The 27,282-nt window shown below is 39.4% G+C and overlaps 1 protein-coding gene across 2 annotated transcripts in view; it reads right to left on the bottom strand.

The window, feature by feature from the left end:
* Nucleotides 1–24,398, bottom strand: part of DNAJC13 (DnaJ heat shock protein family (Hsp40) member C13) — a 56,692-nt gene extending 32,294 nt beyond the window's left edge. For both annotated transcript variants that reach the window (XR_009114169.1, XM_058018827.1), the window contains exons 1-20: nucleotides 24,215–24,398; nucleotides 16,490–16,570; nucleotides 12,664–12,739; nucleotides 12,025–12,174; nucleotides 11,640–11,681; nucleotides 10,344–10,544; nucleotides 9,070–9,276; nucleotides 8,889–8,984; nucleotides 8,658–8,749; nucleotides 7,689–7,855; nucleotides 7,511–7,590; nucleotides 7,262–7,431; nucleotides 6,351–6,450; nucleotides 5,992–6,099; nucleotides 5,335–5,490; nucleotides 4,548–4,604; nucleotides 3,170–3,291; nucleotides 1,941–2,016; nucleotides 831–926; nucleotides 549–692 (exon numbers count right to left, since the gene is read on the bottom strand). Coding sequence is in view for 1 of the 2 variants with exons in the window: in XM_058018827.1 (XP_057874810.1) it covers nucleotides 549–692; nucleotides 831–926; nucleotides 1,941–2,016; nucleotides 3,170–3,291; nucleotides 4,548–4,604; nucleotides 5,335–5,490; nucleotides 5,992–6,099; nucleotides 6,351–6,450; nucleotides 7,262–7,431; nucleotides 7,511–7,590; nucleotides 7,689–7,855; nucleotides 8,658–8,749; nucleotides 8,889–8,984; nucleotides 9,070–9,276; nucleotides 10,344–10,544; nucleotides 11,640–11,681; nucleotides 12,025–12,174; nucleotides 12,664–12,739; nucleotides 16,490–16,557 (2,208 nt within the window). In the remaining variant the exon portion in view is untranslated. The remainder of the gene's footprint in view (nucleotides 1–548; nucleotides 693–830; nucleotides 927–1,940; nucleotides 2,017–3,169; nucleotides 3,292–4,547; nucleotides 4,605–5,334; nucleotides 5,491–5,991; nucleotides 6,100–6,350; nucleotides 6,451–7,261; nucleotides 7,432–7,510; nucleotides 7,591–7,688; nucleotides 7,856–8,657; nucleotides 8,750–8,888; nucleotides 8,985–9,069; nucleotides 9,277–10,343; nucleotides 10,545–11,639; nucleotides 11,682–12,024; nucleotides 12,175–12,663; nucleotides 12,740–16,489; nucleotides 16,571–24,214) is intronic.
* Nucleotides 24,399–27,282: the final 2,884 nt, after the last annotated feature.

Here is a 27,282-nt window from a genome sequence, read left to right as displayed (position 1 = left end):
CTCAATCATGACCTTAGGTACAGTCTTGTGTTGCCCTTCAAGCACTGAGATACCTATATTCAAGTGAATCCCAAGGTGGTGTCCATGGCAGGGGAAATAGAACTTGATGATGTTTAAGGTCCCTTCCAACCCAGGTTATTCTATAATTCTTCAAGAAGGTTCCATAGCTAAATTATCATTGGTGTAAAGCATATAATTTTGAATGCAAAGAATATTCAATTTCTTTTAAATATACCTCAAAAACTAGTTTTGCCACATTTCAAGGAATTTTCTCCTCTATAATAATCTTACAAGAAATGCATATAAGCTGTACTGCAGTTTGATACAGTTGGCAAAATGCCTAATACATATGCTGAAGGAATTCATTTGCCTGATTTACATTCTCCCCGGATCCTATTTCTAACCCAAGAACAGTAAGCACTAGAGAGTTTGCTAAAAGGAAGGAGAACTCTCATATCAAAACAATTCTTTACTATTTCAGTGTGTGTTCTGACACTCAACAGTGACTTAGTCAAGTTACTCTAACAAAGACTTTCAAATACTTTTACCTCTTTTTGAGCTATGCCCATTCGATCTCTCCAGTGCATCAAGACTAGATCCACCTTCTCTTTGGCAAATTTTTCAACTTCTTTTGCAGCTTTTCCAGCCAGTCTCTGCCACTCTGGCACTTTATTGAACTTGCCATACTGATCCTGCAGAATAAAACCAATCACTTAGTTGTGGGTTATCTTTGCTGCAGGTCAATGCAGCAGTCAAGTGTTTGTCTTACAAAAGTCACTAAGACAATACATCTATATAATGGAATAGGAAAGACAACTACAATTACTTACAGTTGCAATTTTTAAGTTATCTCTAACATGCATTCTGTCAGCATCTTTTTCAGGAACAGGATCAGCACTGTCAAGGTATGCCAGCAAACCTGGTGGCTAAAAACATTTAAAACCAGTGTAAACACACACGTGGCTAATTAACAGAAACCAACACTTTAGGTAATAACACAATTTCTTTAAATCAGGGATTTCAATTTATATTCTACTCTAAAGTAGGTATATAAAGCTCCAGCTTTTTTTTTTTTTTTGCTGTGAGTAGTAAAATGCCACCATCCTCAACAGAATTGATTAACAGAGACATATTACTGGCTTCAATACAGCACAACTCTTGGCTATACCTCATTTCTTAAAGCAGTACTTAATGCACCTAAAGAATGCAGGAAGAAAAGAGTTGATCCCAGGGCAATACTGAGAGAATAATACTAGAATCCATCCACATCCTCTGATATGGACTAAATGTTACATGTGACATTAGAGATGAGACACTCTTTTAAGATAGTGTTCAAGATCAGGACAGTTTGCTCTGCCAAAAATGAAGGAACTGCTATTTTGAAATTAAAAGCTGGTAATTTAACAGATAGGATAATTTCTTACAACACTACTTATTGAACTAACTTCACTGAAGTAACTTATGCAAGAAGCATTCAGGAAGCTGTAAGGGTGAAAGAACATATGAACGATCAGCATATGAACTAACAACATACAGATTTAACCAAGTTACAAGCAAACAAAGTTGGACAAGCAAGGCATGAAAGCATGGACAGAACTCCTGATACCTTAATTTCTTATTGGCACAAGAAAGCATTAGAGACATGCTTACAATGTGTCCCCGCTTTAATCAAGAAAAATAAGTCAAGACTCCTTATTTTTAAGTTTTGTGTCAAAGTATCTTAAAAAGTGTCAGGAAAGTAACTAAATTTTTAGATTATGAGATGCTTTGAACCTCATCAATATCCTTTAATTAGCAGATGCCAGACTGCTGATCTCCCAGGCAAGACCTTCCCCTTGAAGGAAAAAGGGAATATGTTTACTATATAGACTGTCCCAACTTTGATACTGCAAGCTTTCGTATTTTATTTTTTTGCTACTCTATATTTTGTTTTTACTTACCAAAATACGTTTCAACAAATTCATAGCAGTTTTGTTCTCGGCTGTCCAGAGGCCAACCAAATGTCTACTTAACTGCCTGAAAAAGCCATTGAAATTAACAAACTGCAAGTTAGTACTTTAAAGAGATTTTTAAACCACTAAACTGTCACCCTTACCATGCTGATGAAATGAAGATGAGCAAGAGCTTCGCACTCTTTAGTGAGCACAAAGCATTACATTGTTCAAGGATATGCTTAGCATGCTTTAAAGTGTTGCCTCTAAAAAGTTCCAGTGAAGTTAGTGGAACAGCAGCAGCACATGCTTTTTGATCTAGACCTCAAAGAACACTTGAGCAATAGAGCAGAAACATCTAATAACCAAGTGTAAGTCTATCCAGCCAACCTTAACTTATAGCTGAAGTTAAGAGGCTAGAAGTCATCAAGAACTACTACATGCTCTACTTGAAGTTCTTAATGCCAGTTATTGACTAGAAAATCCTTTCTGGGAACCTGCCTTCTATGCCAACCGATTCTTTCTGCCAACATTTGTCACTTGGATTCCACTGCACTGAACTGAAGCATTGCTACAAGCACATTTTAAGTAGTAGCACCAAACAGAACTAGCATGACAGATGGTTTCATACCCGCTCTCTCCTGGATGACACACAGTGGCAACAAGCTCCACTTGTCCCTACATTCCTTAGCAACTCTAAGCACTTCAGCAATTCACAGCTAAAGCTTCCATAATCTTGTATTTGGGTGGAATTAATTGAATCATCACTCATCCTCCACAGCATACTCTCAGAGATCACAAGTTCTACTGACTGTTGTTTCAGGGAATAACTTATGTGAGGAAACTTCTCTCTCAGATAGGATGGGTGATCCTAACTGCATGCAAGATGCCTAAGATGTGCACACCCATTTTTATACAGTTGTACAGTAAAAGTTGAAACTTTTTACAAGTTCCAAACATTCTACTTGCCTTTTCTTTCCATGAATTAAAAGAAATAAAAATCAAAACTTGAACCATTAACAAGTAACCAACCCAAACCCACGTTAACAAAAAAATAATCAAGGGTTTATTAAGTTGCTGCAGTTTCAGCTGAAGCTTGTCCTACTAAAACATACCAGCTGCTAAAGAAAATATTCTCCTGAAGAACTGCAACTTTTCTTCCTTAAACTCCCAATGTTTGCTAGGCCATTACTTAGAAATGTTTTTTAAACATGATATATCAAGTGAGATGGACATACCTATTTGTAAGCATCCTCTGATCTGTGCTTATTGTAAACATAGCAGTGTGCAAGTGACGAGGTAAGGCACCTTCACTGAGGGCAAGATCTTGCATTTTGGTAGCAATCTCTTTGTCTCCTTCCTTTGGAAATAGGGCAAGATTATTACTAAGGAAAGAATCTTAGTTAAGCTGCTTTTATCTCAGTCTAAAGTTCCAAGGCCTTCTTGACCATCAATTATACCAACTAATATTCAAAAACCAGAATTTAGAGTATGATAGGTTTTAAGTGAAAGTTCTAAACAGCAACTGCTCAATGCTGTAGTAAAGCCATGGACCAGATAACTGGTAGTTGCATCCATGAGGACATTAACTGAAGAGGGCAGGATGCCTGTCTCCCATCATACATCAGGAGGTTGTAGTAGCAGTATCATTTTCACACTGCAATTATAAATTAGGATTAAACAGAGAATGGCAGCCACACATAATTGCTTTTTGCTTGACTTTTGCTGACAGTAACCACTTAAGATTAATGGCTGCTGTTCAGTTTAGACAGCCACATGGGTAAGACTGCCACTCACTCAAGACACATTAGTTGCAATGAATAAGAAAAAGGTTTTGCAGCACTTTTACTCCTCTAAATTACAGGACTTTTAATAAACAACATAGTAACTTTCAGCTAACATTATAAGGTACATAGAGGGAAATGTGAAGATTTGGAATACCTCTATTTCAAGTGTTCATTCACTTCCATTCCAAGAAAGTACTAGATGGATTTCAGATGCATAAGCCATTGTGATACAATGAGGCACTAACTTAAGCCCTGAATTTCAACCCAGGAAATGTCAAGAGTCAGTTAGCAAGGTCACCCTGCAACAATCATGAGCAACCCTTGAAAAGTATGGACTTGGCCCATACATTATGTGGTATGGAAACTTAAAGCCAAAGCAAGAACAGAGGCTGACATCACTAGTCTGCTCTGGGACACTACTGCTTACTAATCCCAGTCCCATTCTATCTGGCAATGCATCCCAGGAAATATGACCTTTCCTCCTTGAAGTACCCTCCAACATGCAGAAGTCTGGTGGCTCTGAGGTATGTGGCTGAGCTACATACAACACTTACAGCCAAATCTTGACTGCAGTATGAAGACATGCAAGGCACTACCTAATGTCCCAACTCACATGCTTTCCAAACCCCCAAGTGTAAGACAAAGCAAGTTGCTATATTAAACCACTCACAATTAAGCAGGTGCTCTGTTCCTCACTTCCAACTTCCCCCTCCCCACTCCCCACTTTGAGAAGCTAATAAAACAAACTTCTCTTGGTAAGCAATTGCACTTCCAAAATAGACAATACATATTTTGCATGCTATCCCAGCTAACATTGATAAAATCTCACCTCTATTATTGCCTTCATCACCAAACCTGCTCCTTTCACAATTGCCATGGAAGGGTGCTAGAACAGAATGTTAACAAAAAAATTATCCAAGTGCAAAAATTGAAGATTAGATCATCTGTGATTCAGTGTCCTTAACTAATGTACATGGCTGTTCTACTTCCAATTCAGTTTGGTGAAAGCTAGCCTTAAGAAGAGTTCCTACCCTATATCTTTGAACAAGCATCTCTCATGCAACTCCCAGACAGAATTCCTGGCACTGAGCAGCAGTGAAAAGCTGAAATAATGCTGAGGAAAGTGGCTGACACAAACTGACACTAATCAAAAGCAGAAGAAAATACTATTTTTACAGTAACAAGGCATTAACATTTTAGCCAAAAATGCTACAATCCTTACAGGTTTGTTACTGAAGAGGATGCTACTCTTGTTTTCTGACTCTTAACTCTCATTTACAGAGAAAGAAACAAAAAGGCAGAAAACTTGCCAATCAGGGGAAGATCTGTGCATCTGTTGAATCTATCCTAAAGTCCAAGTGGTATTTTACTGTGTTTCTGGAAACAGGTCCTAGGCAGTCTATTCTACAATGATGTGGCATATCATTCACTATAGAATAATCACCTCAATCTGATATCTGAAGGCAAAATAATAGGCCACTAAAACATTCACCAAGACAGAAAAGATTTAGGCACATTAACCATCTGAAGCCAAATCCATCTTTCAGTAAAACTAGAAAAATTTCATGTTCACTGATTACCTGAAGCCTCTAATAATAGTGAAAAGTAAATCTTACCTGAAAGAGCTTAAATAGTGTTCTTCCATTAGATGCCACCATTTCCAGCAACATGTCAAACTGCTGCCCCTCAGTAGTCTCACTATATGGAGCACATAGGGCAAATGTCAGGAAGTCCAGAAGTGAACTAATTACTAGGGCACCTGTCCCATGATCCTGAAATTAGGAAGACAAGTATGTAACTCAGATACAGCAGTCCGAGAGTATTCATGATGCTGAAGGTGCTCTTCCCTGTCATAGCATTAAAATAGTCTGTAAACAAAAACTATGGGTTTAGAATATTCCATTCCTCTGAGTATGGCACTACCCTGGTAAATAATTGGTTCCTAAGGCATGTTAGAGAGTCAAAATACTTTTATCTAGTTTAATCCCACAAATTCGAGTTTACACTATTCTTTTACTTAAAAGAAACATCCAGTTTTCACATTAAACATGCAAACATTTGTTGCAGGACATTCAAAATCTGTGGTATTGACAGCCATGTCCTAACCTGTCAAGATCCAATCTTAATTAGAACAAACTTCAGTGCCAGACAGAGCTGTATTTTCAACTGTAGGTGCAAATACATTCAAAGATACATCTCAGCATGATAAAAGCATTTTAATTAAAATTAGGAAAGGCACTTAAGCTCAAATCTGTTTCCGAAATTTGACTTACCACATGGGAATTGAATTTCTCTAGTAGATTTTCTAGAAACTTCTTTGAAGAAAGAAGAGAAGCTTTGTTCAACTGCTCCTGCCTCAAGTCATAGTCATCATGCATGGGCTATAAAAAAAACAAGTATTCACTACACAGGAACATTTCAACCCTCAGTTCTTAACAGCTGTAATCCAAAAGCCACTCTCTCTACACACAAAAAGTTCAGTTCAGTTCAAGTTCAGCAAGAAATCACTGTAAAACAAGTCATTCCATGTCTGAACACACTGCAAGTTAAATGGCAGTCCCTATTTCTACATCTTTCAGTAGCCTGAAGTTCACATATTCCAAAGTGAAAGAACCTGAAATTTAATACTTACACACATAAGAGCACACAGCATGTCAATAGAGGCATGGGTTACTCCATCATTGTTCCTTTTGAGGGCTTTCACAACCTTCACTCCTAATCGTTCTCGAAACCTTTTGAAAGGGAAGCAAAACCACTAAGATCAGAGAAGAAACTAAAATCTTAAAATTAAGATGAAATCTAATCAGTGGCCAAGAAGGGTCTGCTCCTATTGCATTTAGCAAGCCAGTACCTTGATATTTTCATAAATTTGAGGTTGCTGGCAGGAAAATATTGACTTTACTGTTAACATGCCAAGCACATTCATCAAAATAAATCTGTGTAGTTACAGGATACTATTTATAGAGAAACTGAAATTTATAAAGGTCTCAGACAAAGTGCTTTTGTTACTCTTCCTGCAATTTTCTATATTATAGTTCCTCTATATTTCCTAGTCAGAAACATTTCAAAGAATCTTTCATTTTCAGAACAATAGACAGTTTTTCTGCTTCCTTATGTTATTTAAGACAAACTCCAAGCACTCTGTACATACTACAGAAGTACAGCCTCCTGACATAATTTTATCTTGTGTTGAACTGAAGATAGCAATGACATCAGCATACTTTGAGACTGAAGAACTGCTTACTTCAAGGACAGATGAAGGTACATGTTAAAAATTATTCCACTAGGAAAATCATTAAACTGTATTTGCCTCAAGACAGAGTATTTAGCACAGGAAGAATCAGCTTCCCTTGCAAATGATTACCTGGGATTCTCAATTTGCACAAAAGCCTGGTGGCAGCCTCATACTGCTGAAAACCATCATGTACAGAGTCTTACAGTCCTCTTCAGAAGGAATTCCATTTCTCACTTTAAAGTTACTAACAGAAATTCAAGGCCTATTTTCATCTACTACTTCCAAGCTTGAAGAGACTTTGCACTTACTTTGGAAGCTGAGTAAAGGCAAGGAAGCCTGCTTTTGAAGCTACTAGTCGTCTTACTGCTTGGAATTGGCTTTCAAGCTCTGCATTAGATGCTGCAACATCTCCCTCTTGGGAGAGCAATGCTGTTATGGCATTATTAATGAGCTTTTCCTTGTTTTCTGAGAAGAGACCCTGGTTAAAAAATAACAATCATTACTTTCTTTCTGCATTAGCAACATCTTAAAAGGATGGGTAAAGGTTCTATTCTTACGTCTTGTGTAACTGCATGTAGGACTCCGCTGTAGGAGATGTTAGCATTGAACCTGAACACAGCATCTGCAAAGTTACCATCTGGAAAAAGACATATTAAAAGTTAAGTGTACAGTACTGACTCAATATCTGGATGCTTTAAAGAGCACTATAAACCCGTGTAAGAAGCATTAGCTTACTTGGAGGAGCAGCCAAAAACTTCAGATGAAGGCTCTCTACTTCCTCATCCACAGGCATACTGAGTAATCCCCAACGCTGGCCTTTGTGTGTGGAGGTCATTTTCACACAGACATCTCTATTACCAGAGGCTCTCACTCCATCCAACAAGCTAGCCAGGAGAGAATCTCTGGGTTGGGACAATGACACAGAAATACAATTGATATCAGAGAAGTGGTGCCAAAGAAACAAATTATAACAGAAACGGGGCTAAAAAAAATCACATCATGAAAGGCAGCAATACCTGGGATCTCTTACTAATGCTACTGCCAACAGCTACACCTCTGGAAGAAACCACTAACTTTCAGTGTTCCTTTATGCACTGTAGGGAGAGAGCTGACTTACACCCAGTATAGCCAGCTGCAGCCTTTCACTAATGGGATCAGTTCTAGATTATCTGTTAATGAGTGACACATGTTGTTAGCCAATTCATCCCTGGGCTTTCTGCAAAACCTCACTTAGCAGGATTAGACTGTATTACAACTGCAAGTGCACTCAGGGACTGTTCTGTTGGTTGTTTTAAATAGAATCAACTAAGACTGTCTCAAGCAGAGAGCTCAAAGGGTTCACAGCCTTCACATTTCCATATTACTTAGACTGTGCTTTCTTCCCTTGTTTCAGATATACTACTTAACCAAGTACAGCAAACACAGAACTATATTACTTAGGAGAAACAGGCTGTATCTAACTGTTCAACATCCTTTCATGTTCATCAGAAAACTTCTGGAGATATTTGTTTAAAGTTGGGATGAAGGTAAATGGGAGAGATTTAGTTCTTGTAACAAACCTTGACTTGTAAGTGGCAGACTGCTAGAACAGCAATGCTTTGAGTTAACCTCTCCCAAGGGTCAGAATTTATAGAAGCTGAGGAACTAGAAGTGCTACAGTAGTAACTTCCATTTGAATCTGTAATGCACAGAAGCTCCAGTTACCTTTCTGTTGAAGAGTATTTTCGAATTTGTCCTTTGATGAATTCAATGGTGAAAAGCTGGGGGTTTTCACAGTCACACACTATTGCAAATACCTGAAAATAAGGGACAAGGATCACATTCATGAAGTAGTGTTATTTAGCTACTCTACAAATTAAAGCTTGCATATACTATCAATTCCTCCCTTTTAAAGCCTTTATTTGAAGAAGTGGTAGTGAGAAAGAATGCCCTTACCTCGCCTAAAGGTTTCAAAGTTGCAATGTTGTAGGTAGCTGGATCCCTCTCAACTAAGCAAGCTTCTGTAAGAGCTAGTATTCTTTTCACAGGTTCCTTGTAAAACAAGAGAGAGGCATGCTAGGAAAGAGAATACTTAGTGCTTAACAGGAACCAAGTATGTTTAGTCTGACAGCCTTACCAAGTGCCTAGGTGTTATTTTTTGAACAACAAACTCTGCTAAAGATGTTATAGATTCATCATTGCTGTACTTCCCAAAGCGAAGGTTCAAGTATTGCTCAAATTCTAGGGATTCTTTCCTTATCCGCAGAGAGATGCCTATGAAGTTGCCAGCATGGTCTATTGCACTCTTGATAATTTCATCCCTCTGCTCAGACGCAAACAGGTGCTGCAAATTTTGTCAGGAAAAACAATTAATAGGTGAAAATTATGGCACAACTGAAGAAAATCACAGTGCTAGAAATACCCCTCCACTATATACCTAATGGTAGGGAATGTTCACAGCTGCTGGACTGGCCTTTGCTAAGTGCACAGTATAGACAGGTATTTATTACACAGGAGATCCACTATTAACTTCAAATTTGCCTTTAAAAAGAAAATCTATAGCAGCTATTCCTAAAGGATACCCTGCTACACATTAGTGTGCCATTAAAGTTATGGCCTGCATGACCTGCCTGTCCACCCTTGGCAACTGATCCTGACAGCCTGGCAGGAGTGAGGACCCAGAGAAGCAATTGGGGCTACCGCTGGTGATCTTCAAGGTAAGGGCAGCTCTAGAGGATCAATTATACATTGCTAATTTTATGCCAAAGAAAAGCATGCTGCAATACAAACGACATGGAAACCCTCCTCTAGTTCTATTTTAGAGACTGAGGTAGCCATACCTAGGAATTAATTTATGGTTAATAATGTAAACATCCCTTTCAGCTGTTTGAAGTACAGTACGCAGAAACCCTGTCATGATTTTAGAACCAATATTACACTGAAACATTTCCCAAGCAAAAAGCTGCTAAGTAATCAGATCACAGGTCTAAAGAGGCAACGGCATCACTGACCAATCTATTTCTGAATTGAATCCCTACATCAGTTAGGTAGATTAGTAACACACTATTGTAAATTTAAGAAATGACAGGAAATTCCACATCCACATTACATTCATATTGACTACCTGAAAAAGTAGATATCCCACCCTTTCTAATTCTTAAACATGCAATACACACACACACACAAAACTCCCCACACCAAAAAACATAACCAAACCCATATCAACACCCTCTCAAATGTTTTAACTAATTTCCTTTCCTTTTAGGATCTGTCCCTAAGCCATGAGGCCTCACAACTGGGTCCCAAAGATGCACATATTTGTATGCTCCAACTATGTTGAAATTTCATTCTTAAATATGCAGCTATAAATATCCTAAGAACCATACCAAGATATTTTGATTTCATACTCACCAATCTACTAAACCCTCCATAGAGGATACAGAAGCCTCCCTGATAGCCAGTAATATCAACAAAGCCTTCAATATTTCTGTAGTCATAGGAGCACAGGACCTTATTTGTTGCAGGATCAATTTGGTCAATACCTCCAGGAGTCACTTCCAGAATCACAGGTTTCCTCGTATCACTCCAGTGATGCTTATAGCAATTATACCTCTGCAGGGAGAGCTACTTTTAGACATCTATGCACACTCTTTTACTACACAGCAGTAGTTCTCTACTTAGCTAGTAAGTTAAAAATATCACATAATTTCCCTTAATGCTGTTGTCTATATTAAGAACACTATGAAGCAAAGGAAAGTAGCTGTAGTTGACAATTGACAAGGAGGTCACAGCTTAAACAATGCACATTGAAGCAAGAACCTAATCCCAAAAGAGCCACTCTCAAAGGAAGTAAGTTCTCTTGCTGCAGCAGGTGGTCTTCTCACAGACTTCTGAACACTGTGGTTAGATGAGGAACTAGCATTTACACCAAATGCTATTATTCAGCTAATTAAATCAAGTTAAGGTAAGTTTGTCACTGGAGTGAAAATTTTTCATCTCCTGCAGTCACATTCCATTACAAATACAAACTTACTTTAGCCAGCAAAAGTTAGAGGTCTGTTCTAAACTACAATAAGACAAAGGGGATCCCCATATTCCAACAGTGTTACTATGCTCATGACTGAAGATTTATTTTATTAAACACTTTAAATTACTTAAAGTAACTTTAAGCACTTGAAGTACTGCTGTCTTCTATGTCCAAAGGACAAATATGAAGTCCAGCTCAGTAGACTGCATTGCTTATTGCTGTATTACCACAATTCATTGAATGCCAATCTTGTCTGTAATCTGACCTATGGAAATCCTTTTAGAAAGCATCAAATTTTCAGGATGTTATGCAGAAAATATTTAATTAGTAAGTAAAGCAAACATTGACTAACATGAATCAATGTTTTTCTCCTCTCCAGATAAGAATTCCACATAGCTCAGCCCTGTATTTCAACAGTAACATTCATAGTCCATGTACAAGTATAAGGCTCCTGCCAATAAAAATGAGCTCAAATATTCCACTGGTAAAGAGGTTCCCACTGCTTTTGAACAAACTCCATTTTCTCTTCTCAAAGACTTCAGATCCAAATTCACAAAAGCTATTTTAGGTAGCACATATAGCACAAGCATAAAATACATGAACAAAGCAGAAATCTGAAAATCTGAGTCTTTAGATAATTTCCTTAAGTGGCACATGATGCAGGTAAGCCAGACACTCACCCGTCCTGTGATTTTTCCTTCTGAGAAGTCTGTCCTGAATCTCTGTTTTTAAAAAAGTTAACAGTGAATGAATGCAAATATGACAACCTATCAATCCAGAAAGTCTACATTTAAGCTGACTCTGTTTTATGAGACTTGTATTAAGCCTCCTCAGAAGGCTCACCATTGCATTGCAATTAATATATTCAATATTTGTACCTTTACTCACTCCTTACAAATCATGCAGTACTTGCTCCAACTGACACTAGATCAAAATCATTAACATAACAGCTCAAAAAACTTGCCTTCCTACTTTTTATGCAGGGCAAGAAAGCATAATACACTAGCACAAATGGTAACTGAGTACTTACTGCCTGCTTGAAGAAAATAAAAATAAAAATTTTACCAGTGCTTCTGTAAGGAGTTCTGTTCTGTGCTCTGTGGAAAACTTAAGTGTCTCAGATTTTTTTCCACTCCCTTTGCGAAAAGTGAGATTAAATTCTGTTCCTTGTCCTTTTCCAACAGGAGAAATAGCACAGATATCTCCATAAGGCCACTAGACAATGGAAAGTAATTAGGTTATACTGTTAGTAATTTTAAAGCTACATCTCCCCCTTTCAAAACCCCTTAGAACCTATAATAACCTAGCTGTAACAATGTGACAGCTAGCACGCTACGTGACAGTACAAGCTTGAGCTTCCTCTTTGATACCGTGCAAAGTAACTAAGTGTCCTGAGTCCCTTCAGGGACACAGCTCAGCAGTGATCAAACTTACCCTGGTTCCTTCAGAACAGCACAGCCAAAGGCAAACTACTACTTGCTGGCCAATGAAGAGAAATTGCCTAAAAGTACAAAACCCTACTGGGTATTTGTAGAGTTAGCAAAGGCCACAGACCTTCTGTTATGTGGACTTTTGTACACAGCTGCCACACCTTCTGGCTTTTCTGAGATCTTGTCAGACTAGATGGTTTCTTAAGCCTGAATGCCACTATTCACTCTGGATAATGGACATAAGTCAAAAATCAGCTTCAAAAATGACAGCTACCTGATTTGTAACTTCCAGTGTGTTGGGGTTGTATGTGGTGACGGCATGGGTTCCAACTGAAAAGACTCGTTTATACCTAGAATACAAAATAATGTTAAGTTTGTCCAGAAGTCACAGGAAAACCCATGCTGAACTGCAAAAATGATGTTAAGATCACAGGTTTTTGTTAGGAAATGGATATGGAATTTTCTTTGTTGGAACTTGCAGTTTACCCTTATAACATGTTAAGCTCTTCAGTTCTATATATCCATAAAGGGGATGCACAAGTTAAATACTACTAAACAGATTTACTTATGCATACCTTTTCCTAAGTTACTGGCTAAGGCAGGATCAAAGACTCATGGACTTGCACTGAAAGGTACTACTAGACCAGAATAAATGTTAAGAAGGCTAAACAGGTAGGGAAAAAAAACCCCAGCCATTCCTGCAATAGTCTAAAGCATCCATCTGAAGCTGTCTCAGCCAACAGTTGTAACACAAAATCCAGCTTACGCAGCTGCTCACAATACTGTACCAAGTCAAAGTACTACTATGGCCAAGCCTCATTTTCTCCATCTTGAGGGAAACCAAAGCTACCAAACTCTAGAAAGACTTATATCACCAAAGCTACAGTCATTGTACATTGATATCACAGATATGTTAACTGTCACAGGGCTTAAAGAATAGCAAGGTAGTTGTTTGTGTTTCAAGTGTATCAGACACAAGCAGCAGTGAGCTAAAGCTACAGAATTTTGATGCATCAAGTGCAAAATCAAAGCCTTACCATGGCTTCATTTCCTAGATAATCTCCAAAATGTACCCTGAACAAACAAAGACTCTTTACATATTTCTGAATCTGAAAGTTTTGAAACATAACTAAGAGTTTGAAACAGCAGGTTATTAATAATAGCTTATTACTTGCACAAGCCATGTTCTAGGGTGCTTCCATCTGGAAGCCATCCGGCCCAACAAGAAAAGCCAAAGCTGAAGCAGAGCCAGTACTAGTAAGTATTCTCTGACTAAAACAATAGCATCTGAACATGGATGCCTTTCTTGAACTTGAACCAAATAAAAATACTTTGGCTAGTTGTCCACATTAAAACTGATTCAGTGTAGGAATTTAAGTTTCAGTTCTGGGTAAACCATGGGTTTGCTTGGAAAAGATATTAGCAACCAGATGCTTAATTAATCTGAATCTGTGCCATGTTAGACTGCATCAAGAACCAGCAGATCACTCCTTCAATCCTTCTCTGCTGCAGTCCTTTCTCCTCTCTCACTTGACAGGTCTGCAGCACAAGCCATCATTTCTGTATAAAATCAAACTTTGCATGGGCATCAAATATATTCAGAGCAGCTCTCACATATCCCTTATAACAGGAAGGTCAAGAGCATCCACCTGACAGTCAGGCAATCTCACAAACTTAATACCCTTCCAATTTCCATTATTATTAAAACAGTGCAAGTTGAAGCTTTACTGGCCCAGAGTTTACTTTAGGAATTAAAACAAGTGCTTATTTTCTTCAAAGCTTAGGAACATCTGTATTGAACTGATTGGCCCCCTTAAGGACGTTTAACATATTTGCAAAACCTACCTGTGTTTTTCTACATAGTTGAAATTTCCTTATTTAAGATGCAAGTCAAAGAAGTAATGAAGTAATGAAGCAGAATGTTTGAAGCTACTCTAGCTGCTAATAATTCCACTATATTCAGCCTCTCAAGGAACGCTCCAGTCCTTAGTGCATAAGAAGAAACACACTGTTCCCTCTCCTCTTATTGCACAATTTATATAGGTTTTTCTGTCTTTTATATGACTTATAAAGAAAACTCATTTAAGTTCTTTAGAACAGCATATCACAAGTAATAAAGCTCTTTATTACTTGCTCAAGGTTTTGTTTACTTACTGAGCCGACTATGAGCTGCACAATGCTTTGTGGCAGAGTAAGGACTTGCAACCACTACACGTAACTGAAGATCAGCTTCCAAACATCATAGCCCCTTCCTTTTCTCCCCTTATGCTCAAGTCTACATTTCAAGATCTGGGAAGCATTTGTTATCCAGCATTCTTAATATGTGCTGGGATAAGGAACACAACACAGAACAGCAGTTTTGCTGAGTTGCCATTTCCCTTGTTTCCTCTCCCTAGGTAAATTCAGAAGAACCAAGTCTTGTTTCATGAACAGAGGAGATTCAGAAGTCAGCTCCTACATGTGGCCTACTCTTGTTCATAACTTCACCTATAAATATTTAAGAAAGGTATTCATACAAGAAAGGACCTGATGAGTTTACTATTAATTATCTCTCAAACTACTCTGCAGTACCGTCTAATCCCAGGCTGTTTTGAGAAGAGTTGAAGCAAATGTCCTCTTACTCAAGAAAAGGCTATGGCCTGTTCACTAGTTATTTCAAAGCACTGGAGAAATCTTTTTAATCACAATGAACCTGGCAGATCAATTTCATACCACCACACCCAACAAAAAAAATAAAAAAACTTCGTTAATTTTACAGATCTACAGAACACTGGAGCATCATCATGTGCACTACTGGAAAATACTTTATGGACACACAGAGCCCATATTCAAAATTACTAATTCTATGAGTAGTCAAAATGATTCAGGCTCATTTAGCACCACACATTCAGTTACTGTTTTTTTAATGTTATACATAGATTATACTGAGAATGTATAACTACAAACTGAGTGGACTAGAGAATTCAAATAGAAAATTACTAAAACCCAAATAAACTTCTGTTGCAACAAACAAGGGGCAACTACTTACTAAATACTTCTTTCCCCCTCACTACAAAAGAACTAACACACCACTGAATTTTTAAACTAAATCTGTTCTAGACTTTAGACTTAGCCTGAAGTTCTTTAAGAATTCTATAAATGTACCAGAACATTACCATCAAGGTTCAAGATCATAACTTCAAGAGCTTGCCTCAGGCTCTTTAATGAGAGGAATTCTCCTTTCCTTCTCAGTACTCCCAGTCTTTGATAGAATGAATGGGTCAGACAAAAAAAATCAACCAGTTTCAATTCACTGCTCAAACAACAGATTTGGACAATACCTCTTCATAAAACCATTAGAATCAAGCAGTGCTCCTGTTCCCAAGGTGCAGATAACCCACTCTCTTTGTTATGTTGATTTTTGGATAGCAAGGAAAAACTCATTCTACAGAGATACTATGCATGTGAAAAGGGACAGTGGGTGAACATACCAAATCAAGTTCTGTAACAGCTGACTTCGGACACAGCATAACAGATACCAATTATGATAACTTAGTGGATAATTTTATTAGACATTCCCAAGCTTTTGCAGACAGAAGCATCACCAAAAATTTATTTTTAGATCCAAGACCCCCATTAAAATCAGGTTAATTTCTATTGGCAGAATTCTTCAAATTATCCCAGTTAATAGTTTAACAGATAATATGTTACACAACTTAAGTGTATATGTACACTAGTAATCCTCATGAATTAAAGTACATAAAACACTACTCCTCCATAAAACTATTCTGAGAAGAAACATTTCCATCTTAAATTTAGTGGTTTATATAGTTAGTTCAGAGGCTCAGAACCTGACGAGGTCGGGTGGTCCATTTCAGAGCTACACTGCAGTGTGGGAACATAAGCAGAGGAAAGCTAAACTACAATGTTACAAATCCAAACTGATTCTAGTGAAGATACATTTAGTTCAGACACTGAGCAGCAGGAGCCTTTAGTTCAATTTTCATTCACCAGTTGGATGAGGTTAAAACTATGCACTTAAATCCAGTAACAGAGAGGAAAAATGTCACACAAAACTTTAAAAACAAAAAGCCAAAATTAACAAACTTCAAATCACTTACTTTCCCCTCCATGAATGTTTTGTTGTGTAGAAACAAGCAAGATCTCTGTTTTCTCTAATTATATTCATTCTGCGCCAAGACCTGAAAACAAAGGAGACATCCTGTTAGCACTCAGGATTCTTATTTAAAACCAAAGTTCACCGATCATTGATATGCTTTTACAAAAAGACTTTGTTTTTAAACTTGTCTATCAAACAATACATGGACTAAGTTGCACAAGAATTATTAGTTTCTCCACTGCATTTGTTACACTAGCTATTCCTTAACAGTACCAGGTTCCAGTAATTTATGTCATATTTTCCATATTACAATCACTCAAATTTGAATGTGCAAAAATGAAGTGAAAGTAAAGTACATTTTATGTCATCTCCAAAATGTTTTACTCTCAAAAATTGTATTATATAAAATTATTTGAGTAACCTCTACCTGTAACTCTAGCTAAACCAAAGTTCTTCTGCAATTCTGAAATAAACAGTAAGGAGATATCCAGATACATAGAACCGTTTGTTTCCCAGTCTGAATCAGAACTTGAGGTTGAGAAACTTACTAGCTAAGCATTGTGACTGAAGAGCTGACTAAGTACCATTCCTATGCTGTAAAAGTTTAAGCAATCTCACCACTAACATCATGACATGCTTATTTCACACAGAGGGAATATCTATTCCCTAAACACACACACAGAGGAATTTAGTTAAACTTCCCCATAATTGCTTAAGTAGATCATTGCTCTAGGAGTTGCTAAGTTCTAAGGAATGCTTCTAAACACTACTATTTTCAATGCCTGAAACAAATGCATGTTGAGTAGTTAGGAAATTAATCTCCCTCTTATTTCACTATGCTGTTATTGCATATACAAGGAACTTAAGCAGACATTCCCTGATTAAGTACAAAAGTGAAGTTGTCACTCTCCGTTTACTGCTACAGCATTAGCTATATTTTCAAATGTGTTAAATCAGGATTCCCTGTAACTGATTGAAGACTGGTATTACCCTCAGGTTCACACCAATAACACAGTGGCATCCCCAAAATACCACACACTAATGCTGGTCTGGAAGAACACAGCTTGCCTGAAGCAACTCTCAAACAACCCAATCCCAGTCAGTACCCCACTCAAAGTTAAGCAACATCCCATTATCTTTTACATTCATCTAACTCTGCTTGACTGGGCAAAGGAAGATTTCTTATTTTGAGATGGACAACCTGCAACATTAGCTCATTGCTAATTTCTACCCTCTATGACTTCAGGTTATTTTCTTTCTGAGCAAAGGCTACAGCAGTTATGGAGTCATGAGCATGAAGAATGGATAACCTGTTCAAAATGAACTCTAGAATTCCTTCCCTCAGGTGAAGAGCCAGCACAATCATCACTAGCTACTGAAGGAAACTTGAAGTACTGCCTCTGGGAGGAGAGAAGAGCAGTATTTACGTCTTTCAATGACTCAGTGTTCGAGTCAAATTTTTAGAGTTAATATTCCAATGACTCGTGGCAAGTTAAATTCTCTAAAGCCAGTTTTTGGAAACAAAGGGCAGGATATTCAACAGCATCGGACAGGGAATTGTCCAGAGGGTTGCACTCAAGCAGCTGCAGTCAATGGCTCAATGTTAAAGTGGAGATAGTGACAAGTGGCATTCCTCAGGGGTCGAGACTGAAACTGGCACTGCGTTAACACCTTTGTCAGGGATATGGACAGTGGACTCTGTGAGTTTGCTGATGACACCAAGTAGTGTGTTGCAATCAACAGGCATGAGGGAAGGGATGACATTAAAGGGACTCTGACAGGTGGGAGAGGTGGGTCTGTGTCTCACAAAGTTCAACGAGGACACATGCAAGACCCTGCAGCTGGGCTGGGCCATCCCAAGCACAAATACAAGCTCCGTGGAGAATGGCTTGAAAGCAGTTCTTGAAAGTGACTTCAAAGTGTTGGTTGATGAGAAATTTGACACAACCCAGCAATGTGTGCTCACAGCCCAGAAGCACCTTCTGAGATGCATCAAATGAAAACTGGCCAGCAGGCTGTGTGAGATGACTTTTCTGTGAGACCCCTCCTGCAGTACTGTGTCCAGCTCTGGGGCTCCCAACATAAGAAGGTCCACACCTTTTGCAGTGAATCTAGAGGAGAGCCACAAAGATGGCCAGGGAGGGAGCTGGAGCACCTCTTCTACGGAAACAGGCTAAGACCTGGGTTGTGCAGCCTGGAGAAAAAGCAGCTCCAAGGAGAACTTAGAGCAGCCTTTCAATACCTACTGGGACATACACGAAAGCCAGAGAGGGGCTTTGGGCACGTAGTGACAGGACAGAGCAACAGCTTTAACCCTTTATACTGAAAGACAGGAGGCTTAGGTTAGATGTTAGAATTAAATTCTTTATTGTGAGGACCAGAATAGGCCCAGAGAAGTTGTGGATACTCCATTCCACCAGCCCTGGAAGTGCTCCAGGCCAGGCTGGACGGGGCTTTGAGCTATTTGGTCAAGTGAAAAGTGTTCCTGCCCATGGCAGCGAGGTTGGAACTAGATCATCTTTAAGATCCTTTCCAACCCAAAGCATTCTATGATTACTCCTGAAGTTCCCATTTTGCTTGGGTTAAGAACTGTTATTATTATTACCATGGATAAGAATCAAAACAGTACACTCTATCCAAACTACACAGACTTTACTGTACAGTAGCATACTTTAGATCTGGTAATTTTGTTTCAAAGTTATCTTTCAGAACAACATGCCACATACTCAATCTTCACGCCCCTCTTTCAAAGCCATTTTCTTGACATTGACTAAAGTATTAGTAAAAATAAAATAAGAGGCTTATAACAAGACTAGCTTTACTAAGTACAGGATTAAAAGATCTATTTATCTGTAATTCCAGTTTCACCAATACCAGACTCCTCTGACCAGCTCTATTAGGTCTCCCAGACCTGAACACCACTTGCTCTAGAGTATTTAAAGCAAGATGTTCTCAAGGTTGCAAATATCTATTCCTAATAATACAGAACTAAGAAACATTCATTTATGAGCTACCAGCAGCTTCCAGAAATTTTAACAACAGCATCTAACTAGGATCAGGATACTGATGCATGAAGTATCATACCTGAAGTGCAATAACAAATTCACCAGGCTGCTTTTTTTTTTTAGATGAAAATCACTAAAATCATTTAGCTTTCATGCTTTATTCACTGTGCTTCTGGACAGTGATTGCAACCATCCCTCCCACTGAGAAGACTACCACAGGGGCAATATATGCTCAAGTCCAGCAACAATTAATTCTTGTACACATTTTCCAGCAGTTTAACAGACAGAAAAGGCTAACAATAGCCTAGTGTTCTGAGCTGCTCTGGTAAAGCCCAGCAATTATTTACTGGTTGTCTTTGATTTCACAGTAAGAACAAGATAAAAAAAAAAAAGTTCATATCAAAGGCAACAGTATTTTCGAAGAAACCAAGAAATTTCTCTTCCTTCACTCATTCCAGCAGAACCAATGTGGCACCTCTCTTGTACTCTCCACAGTGTCATACACTGTAATTTTAGCACCTAAGGCAGTATAACCATTGACTTTGCAGAACACATCAGGCTTTACCATTAATCAAGTTTAGCCATATTGTCAATGCGAGCTATAGTGGCCTGCTTAGCTATATATTAATTTCCTAAAATAAGACAACATTCTTGTTACCTTTACCTTTTCTTCCTCCATTCAATAGACCTTTAAAAAGTTGCCTGCCTGAACACAAAAATGGGAGTGAAATTTGTTATCTCACTGATAAGAGCCCCCAGGACAGTAAGGCACTAACTTGAGCAATCATCTTAATGCTCTGGGGTACCTAGGAGTAGAGAAGTCACAACTTCAAAGGTTATTTTGAATACTTTGCAGCACAGCTATTGCATATCCCATACTGATGGCTTTTAAAGGTTTGATACTAGAGAAACACCCAGTTATTCTATTTCCATTGGAGCAGAGGCAAAAACTACTTTGAAAGTAGCAGTTTGTAAACATGACTTTCTTGGTTGAGAGAGGGCATGCTGAATACAGACTGTAGTCAAACTATCCAAGGATTCTGCAGGCAAAGTATTGTCTACAACTTGCAATTTCTTTTGGGAGCCTAACAAAAGCACTCTCCAAAATATCCCCTGGATATTTTAATCAGCTTTTTCACAGGACTGAAGTTCAACAATACTTTCCTATTTGGTTCCTGTAATACTGTAAATAGCAGTGAAACCACATTTTTGAGTGCCTCATGTACCAGAAATAGCAACCCTTTAAACTAAAGGGCCTGAACTGCTTCCAGGAGTCCCCCTGCCTCAGAGTTTAAGCTACACAGAATCATAGAATAGTTTGAGTTGAAAGGGACCTTTTACACAATCTCTATTCAACTTGTATGCACTTTCCACTTTTCCAGGATTTCACATTCTTTAGACAAAACTACCATCTGGGAAAACAATCTATTTCAGGAAACTGAGACAAGTCAGTCTCAAACCAGCACTTGTGGAGTCAGAAGAAAAGCTGTGACCTTGCAGACATCAAAGCAATAGGCACAGCTGTAGTTACACATAAGTTTCCTTCAATTTATTAAATAAAGTCAGAAGTTTGGACATGGGTTCAAAATTTAGTGCAGAATTCAGATTGAGTTTTTTTCCTGATTATATTATCTCTCTATTATTACAAAGCCTCAATATCTTTTTTAAACTAAGGTTTAACAAAGTAGGATTCAGAGCCCCACACAGGATTATTATTCTTTTCTACTTCAGGGAGGAGTAAAAAAAATGCTGATAAGAAACTGAAGTTTCTTGGGCAAAAGAGGAAGAGAAACACAGATAAGAAACTGTGATTTTGTTTTAAAAATTTATTCCAGCACACTAGTAAGAACATTAGCAAGAGCTCCTGGAAAGTCTTTACTACACAGAGACAGAGAGTCATAGCAAGCTCAAGTGGGACTTTTCTGAGAGACAGAAGACATAGTATGAGCATAAAAACAGAGTGAACTGGAAAGCAATGAGAGCAAAGCACTAAAAAAATCCCTAAGGTTCTGTTATTTTGTGGTTCTACACACCTGCCTGCTAGCTTAAAGTCTGGAGCCTGATTTCCAGTCATCTACACCTCTGTAGCTTTAAAGCCATTATTTAAATAAGTGAGTTTTCCTGCACTGAAATGTTTTAGCTGCCTACATTTCAGCCTCCTCTCTCATTGCTGTGGTCACTAAGTGGCAGAGTTTTGCCTTCAGATAGATTCTTTCTAACAAGCATTAATTTTTCCTCTTCCTTCAACAGTACTCTTCTCCTAAAGTACTACAGCCTAATTAGCTGTGAAACAGATTTCATCTGCAGTGTAGGAACTCCCAGTCCTTTTTGTAAGAGGGGAAAGAGAGAAGATCTGCCAGATCCTTAGAACAAGCTACATGCAACCTGCCTCAGTGATAGCAGCAACCCCACCTTCAGTGCCCCAGGACAGAAAGAGGCTGAGAATTCCAGCTTTACTGCAACCATAAATGACAGTGACGACATTAGAGCCCATCCTCCAGGTGACCCATTCCCTCACTGAGGATCAGTGCTAAGGATAAGAAAAAGTGTGGAAGATTCTGGTTTTCTTTTAAATTTATATTAGCATTCTGCTTTACCAGTGAACCAATCTGATTCACCAGCTAGACAGGTGAGTATCAGAACAAAAGCATATACTCACTAAGGGAAGGAAGAAAAAAAAATATTCCTTTCGGTCATAGTTTAGCAATCCTGTCATATTTCTTCAGAATAATGTTCTGTTTTATTAGTGAGGCAAGAGAGTTGTTAATTTTTTTGACACAAGAATAGTTTTTTGGAAGCAAATCAGGAAGCTAAGGAGTTGAAGGTTAACACTTCAAGACATGGTTGAATGCCAGCAGAAGAATTATTAAGTCAGTAAGTTTCACTTACTGAGCTTCAAACAAGTCAAAAGCAAAGTCACCTCCACAGTACAAAAAACAGATCTGGCTTTAAAGACCAAGCCTCAGCATATCACTTAAAATCTGGAAATACAAAGTGATTCAGTCCTTCAGGACAAGTATGTGTTTGGAAACTATGAAAAATGCCACATGACACCCAGAGGAGCAACAAATACATACAAAATAAATCTTTCAAAAAATGTGTTCCAACAAGGCTAAAATACACAGGGACAGAAATGCAACTTTGTCTCCAAACACTCAGGTATTTGCTGCGAGTGAAAAAAACTGTCAGAAATAATAGAAGGGTGCCAGTAACTTCTAGTTAAGTGTTCTGGCACTTGGCTGCCTATAGTAGGCAAGAATTAGACCAAGCTGCACATTCATGAATTGAAGCAGGCTGGAACCAAGCATAATTTTCACATCTGTAATACCAGTCCTGTTATTTTGATTTTATTCATCAGACTGTTTGTAAACCACCTTCCTAACTCAATCCTAAAATGAAACTCAAAGTCACTAGCAGTCCCTTCAACAGCCTCCTTCTTTCCAACAGATCTCACTACAGGCAAGTAGCCTATGCAGACAAATCTAATAATCAACAAAAAACGTCTTCAGCTTCAGAGAACTTAAATTCTAAAACCAGGAATATTTTCTGAAGCGCAGTATTATCTAACCAGTGCTAAGTAACATGAAACAAAGCAGCTATCTACTGAATTTCATCTACTCCAACCATCACAAGTCTTATTCGTGAAAGAGCACAGGAGAAAAAGAGAAAACAAATTTCAGATCACATTAACTTCAAAAGCAGCCACACTGCAGAGATTGAGTGCATTCACAGGAAGTCTCTGAATAAACTTCTATGCCTGTGTTTTCCCCCAAGCAGAATGCTCAAGCACTCCCTCAGCTTGAGAGCACCAAGCTGAAAAGAGAAAAAAGACCTCTCTCTCCCAAACTGAACTGAACATTTTAATGGCCCACAACTCAGCCCTCAGTAGAAGCACAGTGATGAAGGCACAGGCTTCACTCCACAGGAAAATCTATCCCAAAGACTGCTGGCAGCTCATCGCAGACATCGCAACCATCCAATATGACTGCTTGTTTTGACTTTCAGAAAACAAAAAGCAAGATAAAAGCATGTATGGAAGGAAATCAAATGCTCGTGGAAAAATAAGAGCATTAAGGGTAGATTTTCTGAAAAGTGCATCTAGTTCTGCTCATGCTCTTCAGGCACACTGCTAGCACTCAAAAAAGAAATAAAATCTCATCTCTGTGAGAGCATATCTCTGCCACATCTCTCCCACCCTTCATAAATTATTTCCCAAAGCATCTCCTGATGTATATTTTGATCTGAAGGCAGGAGGAGGAAAATACCGTGTCTTTTCTTAATGCACACGTCAATGCTCTTCTAAGAAAAAAGACAAATTCTGCCCGGAGGCTACAGAAGCCGCATCAGGTGCGGGGCACGCCGAGCGAAGCGCCGGGCGGGCAGAGGCTGGAGAGCAACCCAGCCCTCTCCTGTGCCCGGATACAGGAAGCGAAGGCAGGGCTGGGGCGGCTGCTGACAGGTACCGCGCTGGGGCCGGGGGACGCCGGCTCACAGCCCCAGGCCCCCACGGCTGGGGCGGGAGCGGGGCTGTGCCGGCGGCAGCATCAGCCCCCGGGCGGCAGAGCCAGCGCTGCCCCAGCCCCGACCCCGCGCCCCGCACGGCGCCGCGGGCCGGGCGCGCCCCCTGCCCGCCCGCCCGGCCCCGAGCAGCGCCCGGGACCGTGGAAGGAGGCGGGGGCTACTGCCACCGCCCCCTCGCCTCCCCCGCCGCTGGGATTTACCTGGCCGGGGAGCCCGCGCTGCCCGGACCTGCCCCCACCAGCAATGCGCTTTCCCGGCGATAAGGGCGAAGGGGCACGGAGCGGAGCTCTCACCCCTCACCCTCCGGCCGGCCGGGCGGGCGGCAGCCGCTACACCGCTCCCGCTGCCTCAGAGCCTGGCGCTGGAGGCCGCCATCTTAGCTCGGGCAGCGAGACCGCCCCCTCGGCGCAGTCGCCGTGCGGCCCGGGGCCGTCATGGGACGCGGTCACCTGATGTGCTCCGCGCTGCCTCCCCCTTCCCGCCGCACTCCCTCCCTCCTTCCTTCCTTCCTACCCTCGCCCCTTGCCCTGCCCTGCCCTGCCTGATTCTGCCGGGAACCGGCATGGCTCCGTGCGCAGGCGCCGCGCCGCCGGGGTGCAAAGTGCCCGTCGTGCTCCCCTTGCGCGTCGCCTCAGGGGTGCCAGTGACCGGTGCGCTCCTGCCCGAGCGTCCCCGGGCCGTGGAAGGCGCGTGGAACAGTTAAAAAGCCGGAGCACGCTGTTTAATTGTGCACAGTGCTTACGTGATTGTAAAAGCCATGTTAAAATGCCACATGAAGGCTGCGGAGACTGAATCACTGATTTATGTGGTTGGCTAACCACCCTCCAGATTTCTTACGGGACTCGTAAGCTCCCCGTCAACTTCCCCATATTCTGCACGAGATCAAGGGTTCCCAAAAATGTAAACTACGGACGGCAGCATTGTAACACGAGCTCCTTAAAATCCCTACTGATTGGCATAAATATTTTGAATATTTTAAAATATTATTTGGATTAGAATACTATGGCCTTTCCCTTAAAACAGTGTCATAAATGTCTGCAGATGAAGAGAGAAAAGAGGAAAAAACTGTAAGTGGAACTAACTATTTTGGTGAAAAATACCGAAACAACAGGTGTTAATTTTTTTTTTAATATCCTTTTCACCGTCATATCTACTCTTAAGAAGCAGCATGTAGCTGAGTCAGGACAGGTTCAGGATGGATATCAGGAGAAATATTTTCACCCAGAGGGTGTTTGGACGCTGGAATGGACTCCCCAGGGAAGTGGGCACAGCACCGGCCTGGCAGAGCTCAAGAAGCTTTCAGACAATGTTCCTGAGCACAAGGTGTGACTCTCAGCGTGTCCTGTGCTGGGCTAGGAGTTGGAGTTGATGATCCTTGTGGTTCCCTTCCAACTCAGGGTATTCTGTGATAAACTGTCTTGTATTTTGCTTAAGATATTTAAATACTAGTCAGACATTCTTCTGTAAAATCTAGTCCTCCGAATCTGGGGCACTGTGATAAAATAGCACTGATGGGAAAATAACATATTACTTCAGGGAAGCTGATAAATTGCTTTTGGTTACAGAACTTCAAGGGAGGAAAAAAAAAGATTTAATGTTTTATTAACGTACTAGGAATTGTAGGAATCTAATTTCAGAGGGAGGTCATATGATTCGGAAGAGTTTCTCTGAGTGCATAGAAGAGTTTTTGGAGTCGCTTCTGGTTTTGTTGATTAGTTGGTTTTTTTGATTCAGGGGGTGTTGATTTTTTCTCAGTACTTATTTTGCATTGTTAATATATAGGTAAGTAAAATACATCAAGTAAAGCAAGAGCTTGTTAGCTGTTTATTACTCGGGAACAAAGAATGACACTTGAATAATGAAACTGATGTAACAAAGTTGTAATCAATGTTTTCATGGATGGATTTTAATCAGAGAGCACAGATTATATTTCAGTATATTTATTCAGCTCAAATTACTATTTTAGTAACTGTGTCTTCCTCTATTTTTGGACATGCTTTTGCCTAAGTAGTGGTATTAACTTTTGATCTAATGCAAACAAATGATAAAAGAAAAGGAGGACACAGATTAAGATGAAGAAAATTTGAGAGACAGTGAAATAATAATTTTGAAATTATTCAGAGAAAAAGCAAACAAGGAAAGTGTGTTTAACAGTTCTGACAGAAAGTTATGGAAATGATATTGTACAACATGGTGCAACATCTCCCAGAAATTAAAGTAGACCAGGATTTCATTAATAACTAACTGTGAAGTATGTGTGAAGTTACCTTGTGTGCAGAAAAAAAAGTATTCTTGCTTGGTCTTTTTTTCTTGTGACATGACACTACTGGATATTTTTAGAGATAGGATCTCATTTTCCTGTTTAACCAAGGGTTTGTGAAAATGCTGGAATACAAAAATTCTATTTTTAACACCTCAAATTTAAAAGTTTGTTATCTTAGTTTAAAAAGAAAGTGAACAAAATCCTCACTCCATTAATGTCAATCACAGTTTTGTTATTACCTGTGTCTGACACAGGTAGTGCTTTATTTTTCCCAGTCACTTTCAAAGTCAGAAATCATATTGGAGCCATTCTCATTATCAAAATAGCATTAGTAAAACAGAAGTTTGATGCCTTCTTGAAAGCCAAAATATTAAATTGCTTCAATCCAGTTTGGAGAAGCAAGCTCAAGTTCAGTTCTTCCAGATCTTTCACGTGAAGTACTGCAAATGTCAATATGACCTTGTCCATTTAAACACTTCCATTTGCAAAAGAGTTCAGGCCATCTCCAGTCTAGAGACCAAAGTCTCTCCTTGCCATCCAATTATTGAAATCTGGAAGGAATGAAGAGTTCTAGTCCACCACTAAATAATTAATAGTCCACTGGCTATTTCTGTGATCAGCACCTATTCTGAAAGACAGTGGTTTAGGATGGCTGAATTCTTCAAGGAGGCTACAGTACAGGTACTGTCGAGCCAATGCTAAGATTCTCTGCATAAATATTATGATTGTAAATACAACCTATAATAGTAGAGATCCTATTACCTTTAAGAAAGATATATTGTGGTTTATAGCAAGAGAAAGAACAGGTTTCTACCTAGCCTGCGTGCAGCAAACAATGAACAAATTAACTTCCTAGTACTGTCTCTAATGGTAGGGCAGAATTTTGAGTCATCTGTTTGGGCAAAGGAGAGATTTTTCCACTCTTCCTTGTCTTAGAAGAAAATAAGTTCCTGCTAGAACTGGGAATAGTTACTTCACTCTCTTACTTAACTTGCAGTGTTGGAG

This window comes from Melospiza georgiana, chromosome 1 (genome assembly GCF_028018845.1).
Source record: "Melospiza georgiana isolate bMelGeo1 chromosome 1, bMelGeo1.pri, whole genome shotgun sequence".
In the NCBI taxonomy this organism is placed as follows: Eukaryota; Metazoa; Chordata; class Aves; order Passeriformes; family Passerellidae; genus Melospiza; species Melospiza georgiana.
This window is presented reverse-complemented; position numbering and strand designations above follow the sequence as displayed.